The sequence below is a fragment of the Abramis brama genome (genome assembly GCF_963993115.1).
Source record: "Abramis brama genome assembly, chromosome: 7".
Taxonomy (NCBI): domain Eukaryota; kingdom Metazoa; phylum Chordata; class Actinopteri; order Cypriniformes; family Leuciscidae; genus Abramis; species Abramis brama.
In genome coordinates, this window is record NC_139969.1 from 32509570 (window position 1) to 32524751 (window position 15182).

At 38.1% G+C, this 15182-nt stretch overlaps 1 protein-coding gene across 23 annotated transcripts in view; it reads right to left on the reverse strand.

The window, feature by feature from the left end:
* dlg1b (discs large MAGUK scaffold protein 1b) overlaps positions 1–14043 on the reverse strand; it is a 116207-nt gene extending 102164 nt beyond the window's left edge. For 10 of the 23 annotated variants that reach the window (XM_084120190.1, XM_084120183.1, XM_084120178.1 and 7 more), the window contains exons 1-3: positions 13281–13877; positions 12847–12978; positions 903–1066 (exon numbers count right to left, since the gene is read on the reverse strand). In XM_084120190.1, the coding sequence (XP_083976316.1) occupies positions 903–1066; positions 12847–12978; positions 13281–13347 (363 nt within the window). In that variant the 5' untranslated portion in view covers positions 13348–13877. Of the gene's footprint in view, positions 1–902; positions 1067–12846; positions 12979–13280 lie in introns of all 23 variants that reach the window. The other 13 variants (XM_084120186.1, XM_084120189.1, XM_084120187.1 and 10 more) reach the window with 5 other exon arrangements.
* Between the last annotated feature and the right edge of the window lie 1139 nt (positions 14044–15182).

A 15182-nucleotide genomic window follows, 5' to 3' on the forward strand; every position in this document is an offset into this window, starting at 1 on the left:
TTTCACTGCTTGTTCAGTTTAGTTACTTAAAAAAGGATAATGAAACAATTCTCTAACAACTTATCTATCTTGTTGTGCTTTTAAGAGGTCATTTAGGGATTGAACATTGCTTTCTTTCAGGATATTCTGCATAAGTACATTATTCTGTTCCTCTGCTCAGGGAAAGAGAACATCTGCTACTAAAGTATTCAAGCTCTCAAACAGCATGCACAGAGACTGCAGTTAGAGCCATGGAGCGTAAAGACTCTTCTGTCATATTTGTTTTCAGCAGCATCACGCACAGCTACTGAGACCGAAAAACTCCCCCTGAATCCAGGAGGACAGTGTCTTTTCCGACAGTTTCTGTGAGTGTGAGGAGTCATTCAGCGAATGATTTCCAGTAGACTCTTTAAGATGGATTACAGTGAATTCCACCAACAATGACTTCTGTGGTAACATGCAAAGCAAGATGTCAGATTCTCAGATTGACTGATTGATGATAACATCAGAGCGTGTAACAGCAAAAGCACAAGTGTTTCATGTAGGGGAGACATTTCCATTCCCGTTCAGGTGTGCGTTTCCCAAAAGCATTATTACCCAACTATGGTCGCAAGCTTCGTTGAACGCTGTTTCCCATAGTTGATTTTGGGAAATGCACCCCAGAACAGTTACAAATGATGTTAAAGAACAAAAAAGCCCCAATGACAGCATCAGCACAGCATCCTTTCATTTAATATTTAAGACTACCGTCTATTCCCAATTAACATGTCAATCATGTCATGTTTGGTTGGTGCTTAGTAATCTAAATGCTGTCTAATTAAACGACCATGTTGTGGCATGACTTGTTTAATGAAAAACAAGCAGCATGACATTTTCTTTAAAAACATCAATGTTTTTACACTGTGAGATGTTAGCACTCTTACCTCTATGCTGGTGCTAAGGCTGGGCAGGGTGTCTGAAGTCACCGTTGTGCTTTGAATGCTGGAGAAATCCCACAGGTTCATTGGGGGCATCACATCGGGCACTTTCACCGATTCCCCGCATCTCTGATTATCCAATAAGGTCACTTCGTAAAATTCCTGGATATCTGTTAAAAGATAAAACATGCATTTTCAACAGGAAATTTTTCTGTAATGTCATACCTGAGAGAGCTTACTAAAAAGGAAAAGCAAGATACAGGGGCCCACAAACTATTTACTGTAGACACTTGATGTCACACATAAATGTATTCACTGCACAGATAATTTCATATCAAAAAAGTAATAGGCCTATCTGCTATTAATTCTAGCAATTGACTGCATGATTTCAGTTCCCCTAAAGTACACACAGGGTGTAGTTCATCATGTGTTTCTCTAACCTTTGACAACTATAAAGTGCCCAAATTTGTGTTCAAAATGTCCATTTTAATTGTCACTTAAGTATTCAAATCCCTTTTTTACGGGGAGCTGGATACATTTTTGAAGGTCATTCAAGGACACACTAATTGTGCAGCTTTAAAATCTTCTTCATAAATGATCATGGTATCTGAAGTGATTTGGTGGCTAATTGCATGCATCTATAAATACACATCCTGGAGTGAACAACAATTTAAAGATTACAAACAAGAGTGTTGACTGAAGCTGGAGGGCATGGGAGATTTAAAGGTCATTCACAGCTGTTACAACATTCATCAGGTTACAATCATAATGATACAAGGGTCAGCACGCATGGCCTCAACAAAAACAACAGATGAACTTCTTATTATGAAAATGTGTTATGAAAAGCCACCACCCAGTCGTGAGTAAACTGGGCATATTTATGTATAAATGTGGCAGAAGAAGTTCATACACTGTGACAATCAAACAAACAGAAACTGTTCACACATGCAAAAGGTTTAAAAATTAGGGAACTAGTCCCTTCCACAAGCAGAGGCGAAATGACTGTTTGAGAGAATGCCGTGCTGTGGTTGGCTATGCTGGTCGACGCACAGCCGAGAGAGAAAATAGCAGAGGGTTACAGGTCTTCTATGCATGGAAGAGATTGGGTAACAGGGCTGAAAATACATGCTGGATCACATGGAGCTTCACAGAAATGAGAATAAACATTTTCATAATGCACGCAGCTGGTGGGGGTGATTCCCTCATCTCTGGTTTCCCTGTAGAAATACTGAGTCCAGTAACTTCACAGACCCTTTCAAAAACCACTGGCTTGTAACTGAGCTCCAACTAATGTAGTAGAATGATCATGATTTGTCCTGCTATGACCATTAATAAATTTAGCATTTTTTAATATCTAGATCTGAAATGTGACTTTGATGCCTGTATTAAGGCTGATCAAAAAGAAAAGTTTTGTTCCACGGACACGAAAGTGTCTAATCCAGGATTTATTTCTTGAGATTAGTCGCTGTTCTTTCTCTTGTCAATGGCCCTGTAAGCCTTAGAGAAGCTGGAGGCTGTCACAGAATCCTACCATTTAACATCTCACTGACCTCTCAGTCATGCAACTACTCTCAGAATAAAACAAAAGAAAGAAAGAAAGAAAAACAAACACTGAATCTATTTACTGAAACCGAAACGGGGGGAATTATGAAAAACCATAAAAGTGCTCAGTTTCTGGAAATTGAAACACCTAACATTAAGAAACTGACATTTGTATGTGTGTCACTGTGCCATTAGTTGTTTCCATCCACCTATTTTATGCACATTTTGGTATATTGCATAAAAAATAAAATAAAATAAAATGCTGCACGGAAACGCCAAGAAAAATCTAAAAATGTCCCCCAAAAAAACTTTTGCACTTGCACAGCATCGTAAATGTTGGTTTGATCATTTTGAAATGCCTGAGCCAATGTCTGTCATCAGAATGATTTGGTATAATGACCTGCCAGAAGTGTCTCGCATGATTGTGTTTTCAAACAAAAGGCATTCAAACGCAAGATAACATGATGACAGCGTTTATTGCGCTTTGTGTGCGCGTTCTGAGACGCAAGTCATTTATGATGTAGGGAAAAAAAGAGCCACGGTGGCTTCGCCGATTGCAACAAGCTCCATATATTTTGTGCCAGTTTTTGCCAGTTTGATGATTTTGTTTTCTTGAACAAATGGAATGGAAACAAATGCTTTATTCACAAAGTTAAATGTGCAACTTTGGATGAAAACATGTTAAGTCTCGTGTTATGCAGCACGTTTGAGCTTCTGCAAGAACCAATGAGATTCATTATCGTGTTATGCAGCACGTTTGAGCTTCTGCAAGAACAAATGAGGTTCATTCTCGTGTTACGCAGCACGTTTGAGCTTCTGCAAGAACCAATGAGGTTCATTCTCGTGTTACTCAGCACGTTTGAGCTTCTGCAAGAACCAGTGAGGTTCATTATTGTGTTACGCAGCATGTTTGAGCTTCTGCAAGAACAAATGATGTTCATTATCATGTTACGCAGCACGTTTGAGCTTCTGCAAGAACAAATGATGTTCATTATCGTGTTACGCAGCACGTTTGAGCTTCTGCAAGAACCAATGAGGTTCATTCTCGTGTTACTCAGCACGTTTGAGCTTCTGCAAGAACCAGTGAGGTTCATTATTGTGTTACGCAGCATGTTTGAGCTTCTGCAAGAACAAATGATGTTCATTATCGTGTTACGCAGCACGTTTGAGCTTCTGCAAGAACAAATGATGTTCATTATCGCGTTACGCAGCACGTTTGAGCTTCTGCAAGAACCAATGAGGTTCATTATCGTGTTACGCAGCACGTTTGAGCTTCTGCAAGAACAAATTAGGTTCATTCTCGTGTTACTCAGCACGTTTGAGCTTCTGCAAGAACAAATGATGTTCATTATCGTGTTACGCAGCACGTTTGAGCTTCTGCAAGAACCAATGAGATTCATTATCGTGTTATGCAGCACGTTTGAGCTTCTGCAAGAACAAATGAGGTTCATTCTCGTGTTACGCAGCACGTTTGAGCTTCTGCAAGAACCAGTGAGGTTCATTATTGTGTTACGCAGCATGTTTGAGCTTCTGCAAGAACAAATGATGTTCATTATCGTGTTACGCAGCACGTTTGAGCTTCTGCAAGAACCAATGAGGTTCATTATCGTGTTATGCAGCACGTTTGAGCTTCAGCAAGAACCAATGAGGTTCATTCTCGTGTTACTCAGCACGTTTGAGCTTCTGCAAGAACAAATGATGTTCATTATCGTGTTACGCAGCACGTTTGAGCTTCAGCAAGAACAAATGAGGTTCATTCTCGTGTTACTCAGCACGTTTGAGCTTCTGCAAGAACAAATGATGTTCATTATCGTGTTACGCAGCACGTTTGAGCTTCAGCAAGAACAAATGAGGTTCATTCTCGTGTTACGCAGCACGTTTGAGCTTCAGCAAGAACCAATGAGGTTCATTCTCGTGTTACTCAGCACGTTTGAGCTTCTGCAAGAACAAATGATGTTCATTCTCGTGTTACGCAGCACGTTTGAGCTTCTGCAAGAACAAATTATGTTCATTATCGTGTTACGGAGCACGTTTGAGCTTCTGCAAGAACCAATGAGGTTCACTATCGTGTTACGCAGCACGTTTGAGCTTCACCAAGAACAAAAGAGGTTCATTCTCATGTTACGCATCACGTTTGCTTCCACAAGAGGTTTGTTCTCGAGTGTCAAGCAGGTTATGTTGAGCTTCTGTTTATGTTCGCTGATCAATGTTAATATGTGAATAAAAGACTAAATCATGGATGGGCTAAACTGTTCAATTCATATGGATTAGATTTACAATCTCTTTATGAACTTTTTGAAGCGTCAAAGTGTCCGTTGTGTAGCCGTCAACAGAGGGACAGAAATCACTCAGATTTCATCAAAAAGGTCTTAATTTGTGTTCCAAAGATCAACGTAAGTCTATCGAGTTTGGATTTGGAACGACATGAGGGCAAGTAATTAATGACAGAATTTTCATTTTTGGGCGAACTAACCCTTTCACGTGTTAAGAAATAATAAGAGAATTGTAGAACACAAAATGAAGTGCATCTTCAGATTGGCAACCGACCAGTCCAAAAGTAAGTGGGGGTGAGATGGGATGGGATGAGATGAGATGAGAACAAACTATGCTATCTTACTGAAAACAATCTGGGACACATAAATCAAAGGACCTAACGATTTTTCAAGTGCTGAATCATCATGCATCAAACAAATTAAAAATGCATTATATAAGAGTGTGCATTTACACAGCACTCTAGCTGAGTCAGCTGCAATATCTGAGCAAAATATTTCATAACCTCATCTGTAAATCTCATTGAAGCACATCAGGAAGCAGATGGTGAAAAACCCTCTATTTGCAAGCAAATCAATCTATCTGTATAATCTGTATTATAGTATGTTTAAAGTATACTTTTTGTATTTTTAGAGTAGTAAATTAGTGTTTGAGTTTTGTGTTTGCTCCAACCATGGCAGCTCTCTTACATGTGGATTGCGGGGCTCCCAAATTTAAGTATGCCAATATTAGAGTAGCCTAAACAAGCAGATGCGTTTACACTTTGCCAAGTTTCGCCTTGCATTTGTCTCAAATAAGCTCCGCTTACAGAAGGGAAACTATGGACCAACAGCCAAAAGTGATTTTCGGATGAAACTACTTTTCCCTGAGGCGGTCTGGTAAATTTGTATTTCTCAAACGCGCTTTGCGATTTTAACCCTGAAATCAAATCGTGTTTTCTCCACACAACCTCGGTAAAAACTATAGAGCAAACTATCAACTGACTCCTGGGGAATATCTGTGAGAAATCTAATCTCATCCAGATATGAGTGTCTAAGATTGCGTTGTATGATTTTTTTGCTAATTTATTTTTATCTTCATCGAACACTGTAATTACAATTACATTTCTCACTGCGCTTTTGACCTTTTTGCCAACTTTCTGAGTAAAATAACAGTTAGTGGCTTGCGTACTCCAGGAATCCCATCTGACGAGAAGAGAGTCCGCTGGAAAAAAAAAAGCCACTGGAGCAGCAGTGTGAGGTATGATCATAATCTTAATTAATTTCTCCCCTCAATAAAGTATTCATATTTAATCATTTAGTAGACGCTTTTATCCAAAGCGACTTACAAATGAGGAGAGCAACAGAAGCAATCAAACCAACAATAGGGAAACAATATGCAATTGCTGTGACCAGTCCACAGTTAGTCCAGCACAGTACATGTAAATAGATTTAGAATAGTAAGTGTTAGTATTAATGGGTCAAGTATTGATGAAAAAGATGCGTCTTCAGCATTTTCTTGAAAATGGCTCAGCAGCTCGGGTTGAGTTAAGTACATAACGTAATAATTATAATCACATATATAAATTGCTCATTTGAATGAGTTTCGTGACGCAAATATCCAGAGCACATTACCTTCTGTAATCCCCACAGACCACAACCAGACACAGAAATCCCAATCCCATCCCAATCAGTACATCGCAGACGTCCTCCGTTAATAATTAATAATAACCCAAACATTATCTGGAAAACCAATCATGTTCAAATTGTGCTTAAAAGCATATTTCTCACATCAGGCCTTTGACTCCAAAGCAAATCTGTGTGTTCTAGCAGATTTAAACAGTATGGTCAACAACATGGCTGAACTTAGGCTTTTGGTCAGCCAGGATAAAACATGCATATGATGAATAAAAAAAGTAATAACCAGTGAGGTTATGAGTTAGATCTTTAATCTGGTCTCTGTGGCAAATCAGTCTGGCATCTGATGAAGTTATGATTGAAGGAGCAAATTACTAATTAGCACGAATTTCTGAGTGAGGAACTCTGTTTTAATCATTGTTTGAGAATCAGTATTAATAGGTTAATACTGCCCTTAGTATAATACCAATGTCATTACGAGGCCTTCTGTTTATTCATGTCACCCCATCCATGCTCTGAGAGAACGTAATGTGCATGATAAAAATGGAGCTCTAACACTTTTAATCGCTGCCTATTTTAGTAGTACTACCATGTACCATGACCAAGTTGTTATAGTACAAATGGTCTTGTTTTACGTGATCTTTATAATACCAGAAGAAAAAACAGCTAATGTAAAATGTAAATGACAGTGGATTCATAATAGGATGCAAAAAGCAAAAGATCTGTAATCTCCTTAAGTTTGTGTGGATGATTGTTATATTTGATTGGAGATGAGACATCCGCTCTGAGCCAGTCAAAACAGACATGTAACTCTCAGCCGATTCCCAGGTTTCTCAGAGTCTCATGTTCACTTTTCTCCCTCCAGAATGAGATCTGTGGTAAGGCAGCCCTTAAACAGAGTGCTGTATTGACGTCCGATTAACAGACCTCTGCAGCCACAGGATAGAGTTTCTCCAGTTCACAGAGCCTGCCGGGTCTCTTTACCTCTGACACATGTCTTCATTTTCTGATGGCTCATTTCCAGACTATGTTATGTTAATGCTTTCTGTAGGAAATTAATAAAATAATTGTGATGTTCTTTGGAGATTACAATAATTTACAAGACCACAATCAGCCACATAAGGAAATCATTTTAAAATACACTACCAGTCAAAAGTTTTGGATCGGTAAGATCTTTAATGTTTTTAAAAGAAGTCTCTTCTGCTCACCAAGGCTGCATTCATTTGATTAAAAATACGGGGGGGGGGAAACTGTAATCTTGTTAAATATTATGACAATTTAAAATAACTGTTTTCTATTTTAATATATTTTAAAATGTAATTTATTCCTGTGATCAATGCTGAATGTTCAGCATCATAATTTCAGTCTTCAGTGTCACATGATCCTTCAGAACTCATTCTAATATGATGCTTTGATGCTCAAAAAAACAACAACATTATTTTCATTTCATAATGCATTTTTGAACATTCAATCATTCATCATCAATGTTGAAAACAGTTGTGTACAATTGTTTTCAGGATTCTTTGATGAATAGAAAGTTCAAAAGAACAGCATTTATTTTAAATAGAATCTTTTATAAACGTCTTTACTGTCAATTTTGATCAATTTAATTCATCCTTGATGAATAAAAGTATCGATTTCTTTTATTTATTTCTCCCCAAAAATAAAATAAAAATTATTACTGACCCCAAACTTTTGAACGGTAGTGTTTAATGTTACAAAAGTTTTGTATTTCAGATAAATGTTGTTCTCTAGAACTTTCTATTCATCAAATAATCCTGAAATAAAAATGTAAATAACTGTTTTCAACATTGATAATATGAGAAATGTTTCTTGAGCATCAAATCATCATATTAGAATGATTTCTGAAGAATCATGTGACACTGAAGACTGAAGTAATGATGCTGAAAATTCAGCTCTGATCACAGGAATAAATTATACTTTACTATATATTCACATAGAAAACAGCCTGTTTTAAATTGTAATAATATTTAACAATATTACTGGGGGGGGGTTGTATTTGTAATCAAATAAATGCAGCCTTGGCGAGCAGAAGAGACTTATTTTAAAAACATAAAAAATCTTACCGATCCCAAACTTTTGACTGGTAGTGTATGTTAATGCTTTTTTGGCTAGCTTGACGCTTGCCCAAGTGATTACAGTGTGATTTAGGAGATGCTTCCCATCTACTTGAGGAAGTGATTTTTATCCATTACATATTCTGTTTCAGGTAGGAGTCGCAGGACCTCTGAATAAAGATTAGGAAAAGATATCAGCCTGCCTGTGTGATATCAGATTCACCACTCCAGCTCTTTATGAAGCACTAAGAGCTTTTTTAAAAAAAAGGTTCTTCTGTGTGTGAATAGAAAACCTGGCCATTATCTACTTTAGGTAATGTGATTTAATCTTACCCCTACTCCGAGTCTCATTTTCAAAACAATTAACTAGAAACTCGTGAGGCGGGTGTGTTCTGTCAAGGGTAAACCTGGTCTGTCTTGTGACCCACATTTTGCATGCAGGAGGAGACCTGCCCTGCTCTGGTTAACTCTTCTTCTCTGGCATCCTGAGAGGGATCTTAAGGCTCTAATCATTGAGAGACATGCACCGAGTCTGCATGCGCTGCTCTCTCAGAGAAACCGTCGTAAATCACCAGCCTACGGATTAGGACTAGGGTAATCATGTCAACAGACGGATTACATTTTGTTTGTCCTTTAAAATACATATCTGAGGAAAAGTCAAATTGGAATCACTCCAATGCATTTTTCATTAGCGGCACTCTTAAGAACACGTGTGCATGCAGGACATATACGAGTAAAGAGATTTCTGCGCGTGTTTGTGTGAACGCGAACGAGGCTACGCATGAGGATGATTACACGTATGTTGTATGAACTTATCCAGCAATGTTGAGCACAACGATTCATCATGGCAGCTTAGAGTAAGACGGTTTTCTGAGATATAGAAGAGTGAGGCACACACAGTGCTCTGGCCTGGACAACAGAAGCATGTATTTACAATTTGCGTGCCTTGTGAAATGCAATTAAAATATTTGCAATGTTCCCCCTGTCTCTAACTAAGTTGGCTTTTTTTTCATACATGAGTGAAATACATTCAAAAAGAGGAAGCTATACCAGTCTTTATCCTAAAACAAGAGCATTTCAGCAGACAAACCTAAACAAGTAACCAAGCACACCTAAAGTAGCACTGTTTCCATTTAACAACTCAAGCAATAAAACATTCATGCTTTTTGTTTTTTTCAAAAGAATTGGAAACAGGGGATTGAGTTATTACAGGAAGCCTCCACACCTTGAGGGTCAAACACAGGAAGACGCTGGCACACGGCCAGTCAAACCCCAGAGAAACTCAAACTGGCTGTTCAGCATTCCTCGTGGTTGCTTTGTTTGCCTAGTTTGCAACGGCTTGCCTAAGACAGTGGTTCCCAAATTAGGGTATATGAGGTGACGGAGGGAGTGCGCAAACAAAACGCTGAGGCAAAATGCCGCCTCTAATGTAAAAACAGGAAAACGGTAGTGCCGTAAAAGGTAAAATGACATGACATCCAATCAAATTAAATCATCTTTGCGGTCAAAAACTGCCTGCATCCACACAAGCAGCATGCATATGGGTTGGTTGATAGGTTGCGTGCAGAGTATGCTACCTTAGCAAATCGTACTACATTAAAAAAACTTCCACACGTAATAACCTAGAATACTGTCTAACACTTGATGGCTGTTCTGTCGTCGGTTAGAAACCTGGGTGTGCTCTTTGATACCAATATTTCATTTGAAAGTCACGTTTCTAGCATCTTTAAAATCGCATTTTTCCATCTTAAAAATATATCTAAATTACGTCATATGCTCTCAATGACAAATGCAGAACAATTAGTTCATGCGTTCATGACATCAAGGCTAGATTATTGTAATGCTATTATGGGTGGTTGCCCTGCACGCTTAATAAACAAACTACAGCTGGTTCAAAACACAGCAGCTCGAGTTCTTACCAGAACCAGGAAGTATGACCATATTAACCCGGTTCTGTCAACACTGCATTGGCTCCCTATTAAACATTGTATACATTTTAAAATATTGCTGATTACTTACAAAGCACTAAATGGTTTAGCTCCGCAGTACTTGAGCGAGCTCTTAACGCATTATAGTCCTTCACGTCTATTGCGATCTCAAAATTCTGGCCAGTTGATAATACCTAGAATATCAAAATCGACTGCTGGCGGTAGATCCTTTTCCTATTTAGCACCAAAACTCTGGAACATTCTTCCTAACATTGTCCGGGAAGCAGACACAGTCTGTCAGTTTAAATCTAGAATAAAAACACATCTCTTTGACCTAGCATACACATAACGCATTATAGACTTCTATAATTCAATGTTAGGCTGCATAGATTAGGTCAGCCGGAACCGAGAACACTTCCCATAAATCCTGATGTACTCGTTACATCATAAGAAGAATGGCGTCTACAATAATATTAGTCTCTCTGTTTATCCCAAGGTTTACCACAGTCCGCCGGATCCAGGTCTGATGAAGGACCTGCGCCTGGACGCGACGACAGCGCAGTCCTGAAGTGTCAACTAGTCTCTCCCCTGTGAAGGCCTTTAACTCTGTACAGATAAAACGTTGTCAAAATAGTTCCGGTTCACACGGTTACGTGATAAAGCGATAAATAATTCTGCAGATGGGCGGGCCGGAGTGCGTTAAGGGTTTTCTGTTAGAGCGGTGTCGTGTTAGCGGCCCCTAAGTTAATAACTAATGATCTTTGCAACGGAAGTGAATCAATCAAAACTAACTTTATAGCTGGACAATAACTCTATTCTAGAGCTGCTGTAAAGCCAAAATAATCTCTGTTACTTTAATTTCCTATTATCACTGTAAAGCTGCTTTGAAATATTGCTAACCTATTGTTAAAAGCACTATATAAATGAAGGTGACTTGACTACATTACTGTGGTTCTCGACAATGTACCTTTGTAAAAATGGGGTTTTAGCACTTACTAGCATGACAAACAAATATAGACACAGACTGTGCATAGAGATCGATTTAAGACTCAAACTCTCGACACAAAAACACACCCTGTGTGAGTTCGAGTTTTAAATGTTGATAACATATTTTACGAGTAAGGATGCAATTTTCCAAGAATATCCACATGATTGCAAATGTGATATTTATTTAATCCAACAGTTCAACAATGAAAAAGGACATTTTAAATAATGTACATTAAAAGTATTGCTTGCTCTTTTTCTAAACAAAATAATAGTTCAAACAAACTCCGCAGCAGAACTGGTGTGCCTCTCCAAGCAGAAAAACAAATCTGTGGCTTTAAACGAATCGGGAGAGTCGATGATTCAATGACCCATTCATAAATACAGCCAGCCGCTTGCTTCGTTACTGAATGAATGAATGAATGAATGAATGAATGAATGAATTAACGAATGAACGAATGATCAAACGAACAAATCATTACGACTTGTGACTTGCCACCACCTACTGGCAGTTTTAGTTTGATATTTAAAAGTATCACTTCATTTGCCATAATTTCATATTTCTCTATTTAACTTTTTTTTTTACTTAAAACATTGTCATAACATTATTTATACCATTGTAATTGAATTCATGCCACTGAGCAGGATTAAACTAAATAGGCTACATCTAGATGCAAATGCAGTGCAAAGGTAGCTTTTGTTGATACTGATTTCATTCAAATTATTGATGTAGTTTAATTCATTGCTTTATTTATTATATTAATAAAATGGAATTTTAAGAATTTTATATTAAACATGACATACATTTAATAGGTTTAGAAAATCTTTGTTTTAATAAAGATAAAAAAAAAAAAAATTGCACCTAAAAAGCAATTTAAGGGGCAAAATATTGTCCCTTCACAGAAAAGGTGTGACAGCAGTCTAAGTGGAAGAGAGAATGTAAACGCAGAAGGATCATCCTCAGATAATACTTTAAACAATAGTTTACACTGCTTGGAAGTATTTACCATTCACAGCACAGTGTTAGGTACCCTTTAGTATCACAGTCGCCTACATGTCAGAAGTTCTCATCCCTCTGAAACGGGGCAATAGCCATTAAATGACAGAATAGCTTGAGTAACACACGGCTCTGATTGGCTTTTACTACTCAACACATCTGTGCAATGACAAGCTCTCACAAACTTTTGGAGGGAAAATGTTGCAAGCAACCTCCACACACTGAATATGAACCCTTCATAAATGAAAAATAGATACTGAAAATATCCTACAGGGCTCCAAACAAAGTTTAGTCACTTGTCATGTGTCCCCTTTGTGAAATAAGTAACATTAAAATTAGACAGACAGACAGACAGATGATAGATAGATAGACAGACAGATGATAGACAGACAGATGATAGATAGACAGATAGATAGATAGATAGATAGATAGATAGATAGATAGATAGATAGATAGATAGATAGATAGATGATCGCAGCATGACACAGTACTTTCATTATGACTAGGGAAGTGCTGAATGACACAGTGTAGTACCTATAAGCGCCTGGAAGAGGTTACTCTGGAAGATGTCGATGACTCTCTGGATGGAGTTTCTCAGTTGTCTGTCTTCAGTGTTACTGAGTTTTGACCGGTATTCCTCCAGCAGTAACAGAGCTCTCTGTGCATCTAACGTTATACAGAGCAGACAGAAGGTTGTCATTAATTACATAATTACACGAGAGAGTATAACGCAGAAAAAACGTCTCTACGTTTGCCGTCTTAAGGAGCCCAATAGAGCCTAAATAAGTGGTAAATGACTTTGGTATAAGTTTTAAAACCTATGTGGTGATGACTGGATAAAACCAAAATGTATGACAGTTCTTATTTCCAAAGAATTTTACAGTTTAGGTTAGTTTCAGTTACCTTAGAGATACAGTGCGGTATAAGAAATTATATTAATATTTTGCAGTCTGAAAGAAGTGACTTACCAGCTCCGGTGCCAGATTGTGTAAAAGTATATCCGAAGTGTATCTCACCTTTTTTTCTGACTGGCATGTTTCGGTTGGGCTCGTGCACGATAATCAATCCAGCAGAGCTCGCGACAGAAATGAACAAAACACGCAATGATAAACCAACGCTCCTCACCCAACACGAGTGCGTCCAGAGTGTCAGAGGGGGGTAAGTCGGACGCAGTTGGCATGAAACTCTAATGTTTATCCGGTAAAAAACATGAGGACGGTTCGGGCTGATATGAAAACGAGCCGTTTGGTTGTAGAGTCGAGCGCGAGCTGCACTTCTTTAACCCGACAGTCGAGCTTTACTCCACTGACAGCCCTGCGTTTCCATTCAAAACACACACAGACGCTGCGATTCAGGCTCCGCCGCCAATCTGCTCCGCGGCTGCGGGGGAAAAACTGAACATATGTCGCCGCCAGTTGCAGGAGGGCTTCCAAAAAAAACTCCCCAAACTGCAAATATACACCTCCCTCCCTGCGCGTGAGCTTGCAAGGGCTCAGTGTCAACACAAGCGGTTCAAATCCTCACGTCCGCAGTTTTTCCTCATTCTTCTTCGCCTTCGGAGGAATGAGGATTGTTTTCCTAAACGTCAAACTTCTTTCGTTATCTCCTCCTCCTTTTTTTTTCTTCTTCCTATGTGTCAGAAATTCCAAACTTTCCTCCAAAATGGCGTCCCAGGGTTGGAAGAATGTCACGTGATTCTAGACCCTACCCTTGACCGCCCAATCATGGGACTGAGCTACCTTTCAGCTCAGGGTTGGGAAGGTGAGACTTCACACTTTCTTAAAGGAGACTCACTACTGACTCAAGCAGGCTAGTGGTGTAAACAAGGGTCCATATGAGGATATAGGCTCTTACAAGTAAATGTTGTGATTGAACATTGCTATGCCTAGATTGTGTTTCCAATCCAAATGAAACATGCACGGTTATGACACCGGCTTTGAATTAGCAATCCACTGCCAAGAAGTTGTAGTACGTGGAAGCTCAGCTGAGGAGGCATTATGTAAAGCCACACAGAAACTGATCTTAAGATGTGGCTTCTCTTCTGCTGCACAAACTTCTCTGTGTTAATCCAGTAGTGTAATGGGTAGAACTATTTTAGTGTGGGTATTGTCTCGGTCAAAAGTTTGGAAACATTACCATTTTTTATGTTTTTGAAAGAAGTCTCTATGCTTATCAAGCCTACAACTATACAATATAACAATATACACTGCCGTTCAAAAGTTTGGGGTCAGTCATTTTTTTTCTTTCTTTTTTTGTTGAAATTAATACTTTCAAGGATTTGTTAAAATGATAAAAACTGAAAGTAAAGATAAATATGGTTAGAAAAGATTTCTATTTTGAATAAATGCTGTTCTTTTTAACTTTTTATTCATCAATTAATCCTGAAAAAAGTATCACAGGTTCTAAAAACAAAATTAAGCAGCACAGCTGTTTCCAAAATTTCTGAAGGATCATGTGACACTTAAGACTGGAGTAATGGCTGATGAAAATTCAGCTTTGCATCACAGAAATAAATTATATTTTAGATAGGGCTGTGCACGCATCCAAAAATAAAAGTTTGTTTTATGTGTGTGTCTTTGTATAATTATTATGCATATATAAATAAACACACATGCATATTTAAAAAATATTTGCATGTATGTATTGTATATATAGGCTACATATTTTATGTATAAATAACACATTTTTCTTAAATGTATGCATGCGTATTTATATATACAAAATAATTATACACACAGTACATTATGTACATTATGTAAATTTTAAAGTATATTAATTTTAAATTGTAATAGTATTTCACAATATTAGTTTTTTCTGTATTTTTGATCAAATAAATGCAGGCTTGATGAGCATAAGGGACTTCTTTCAAA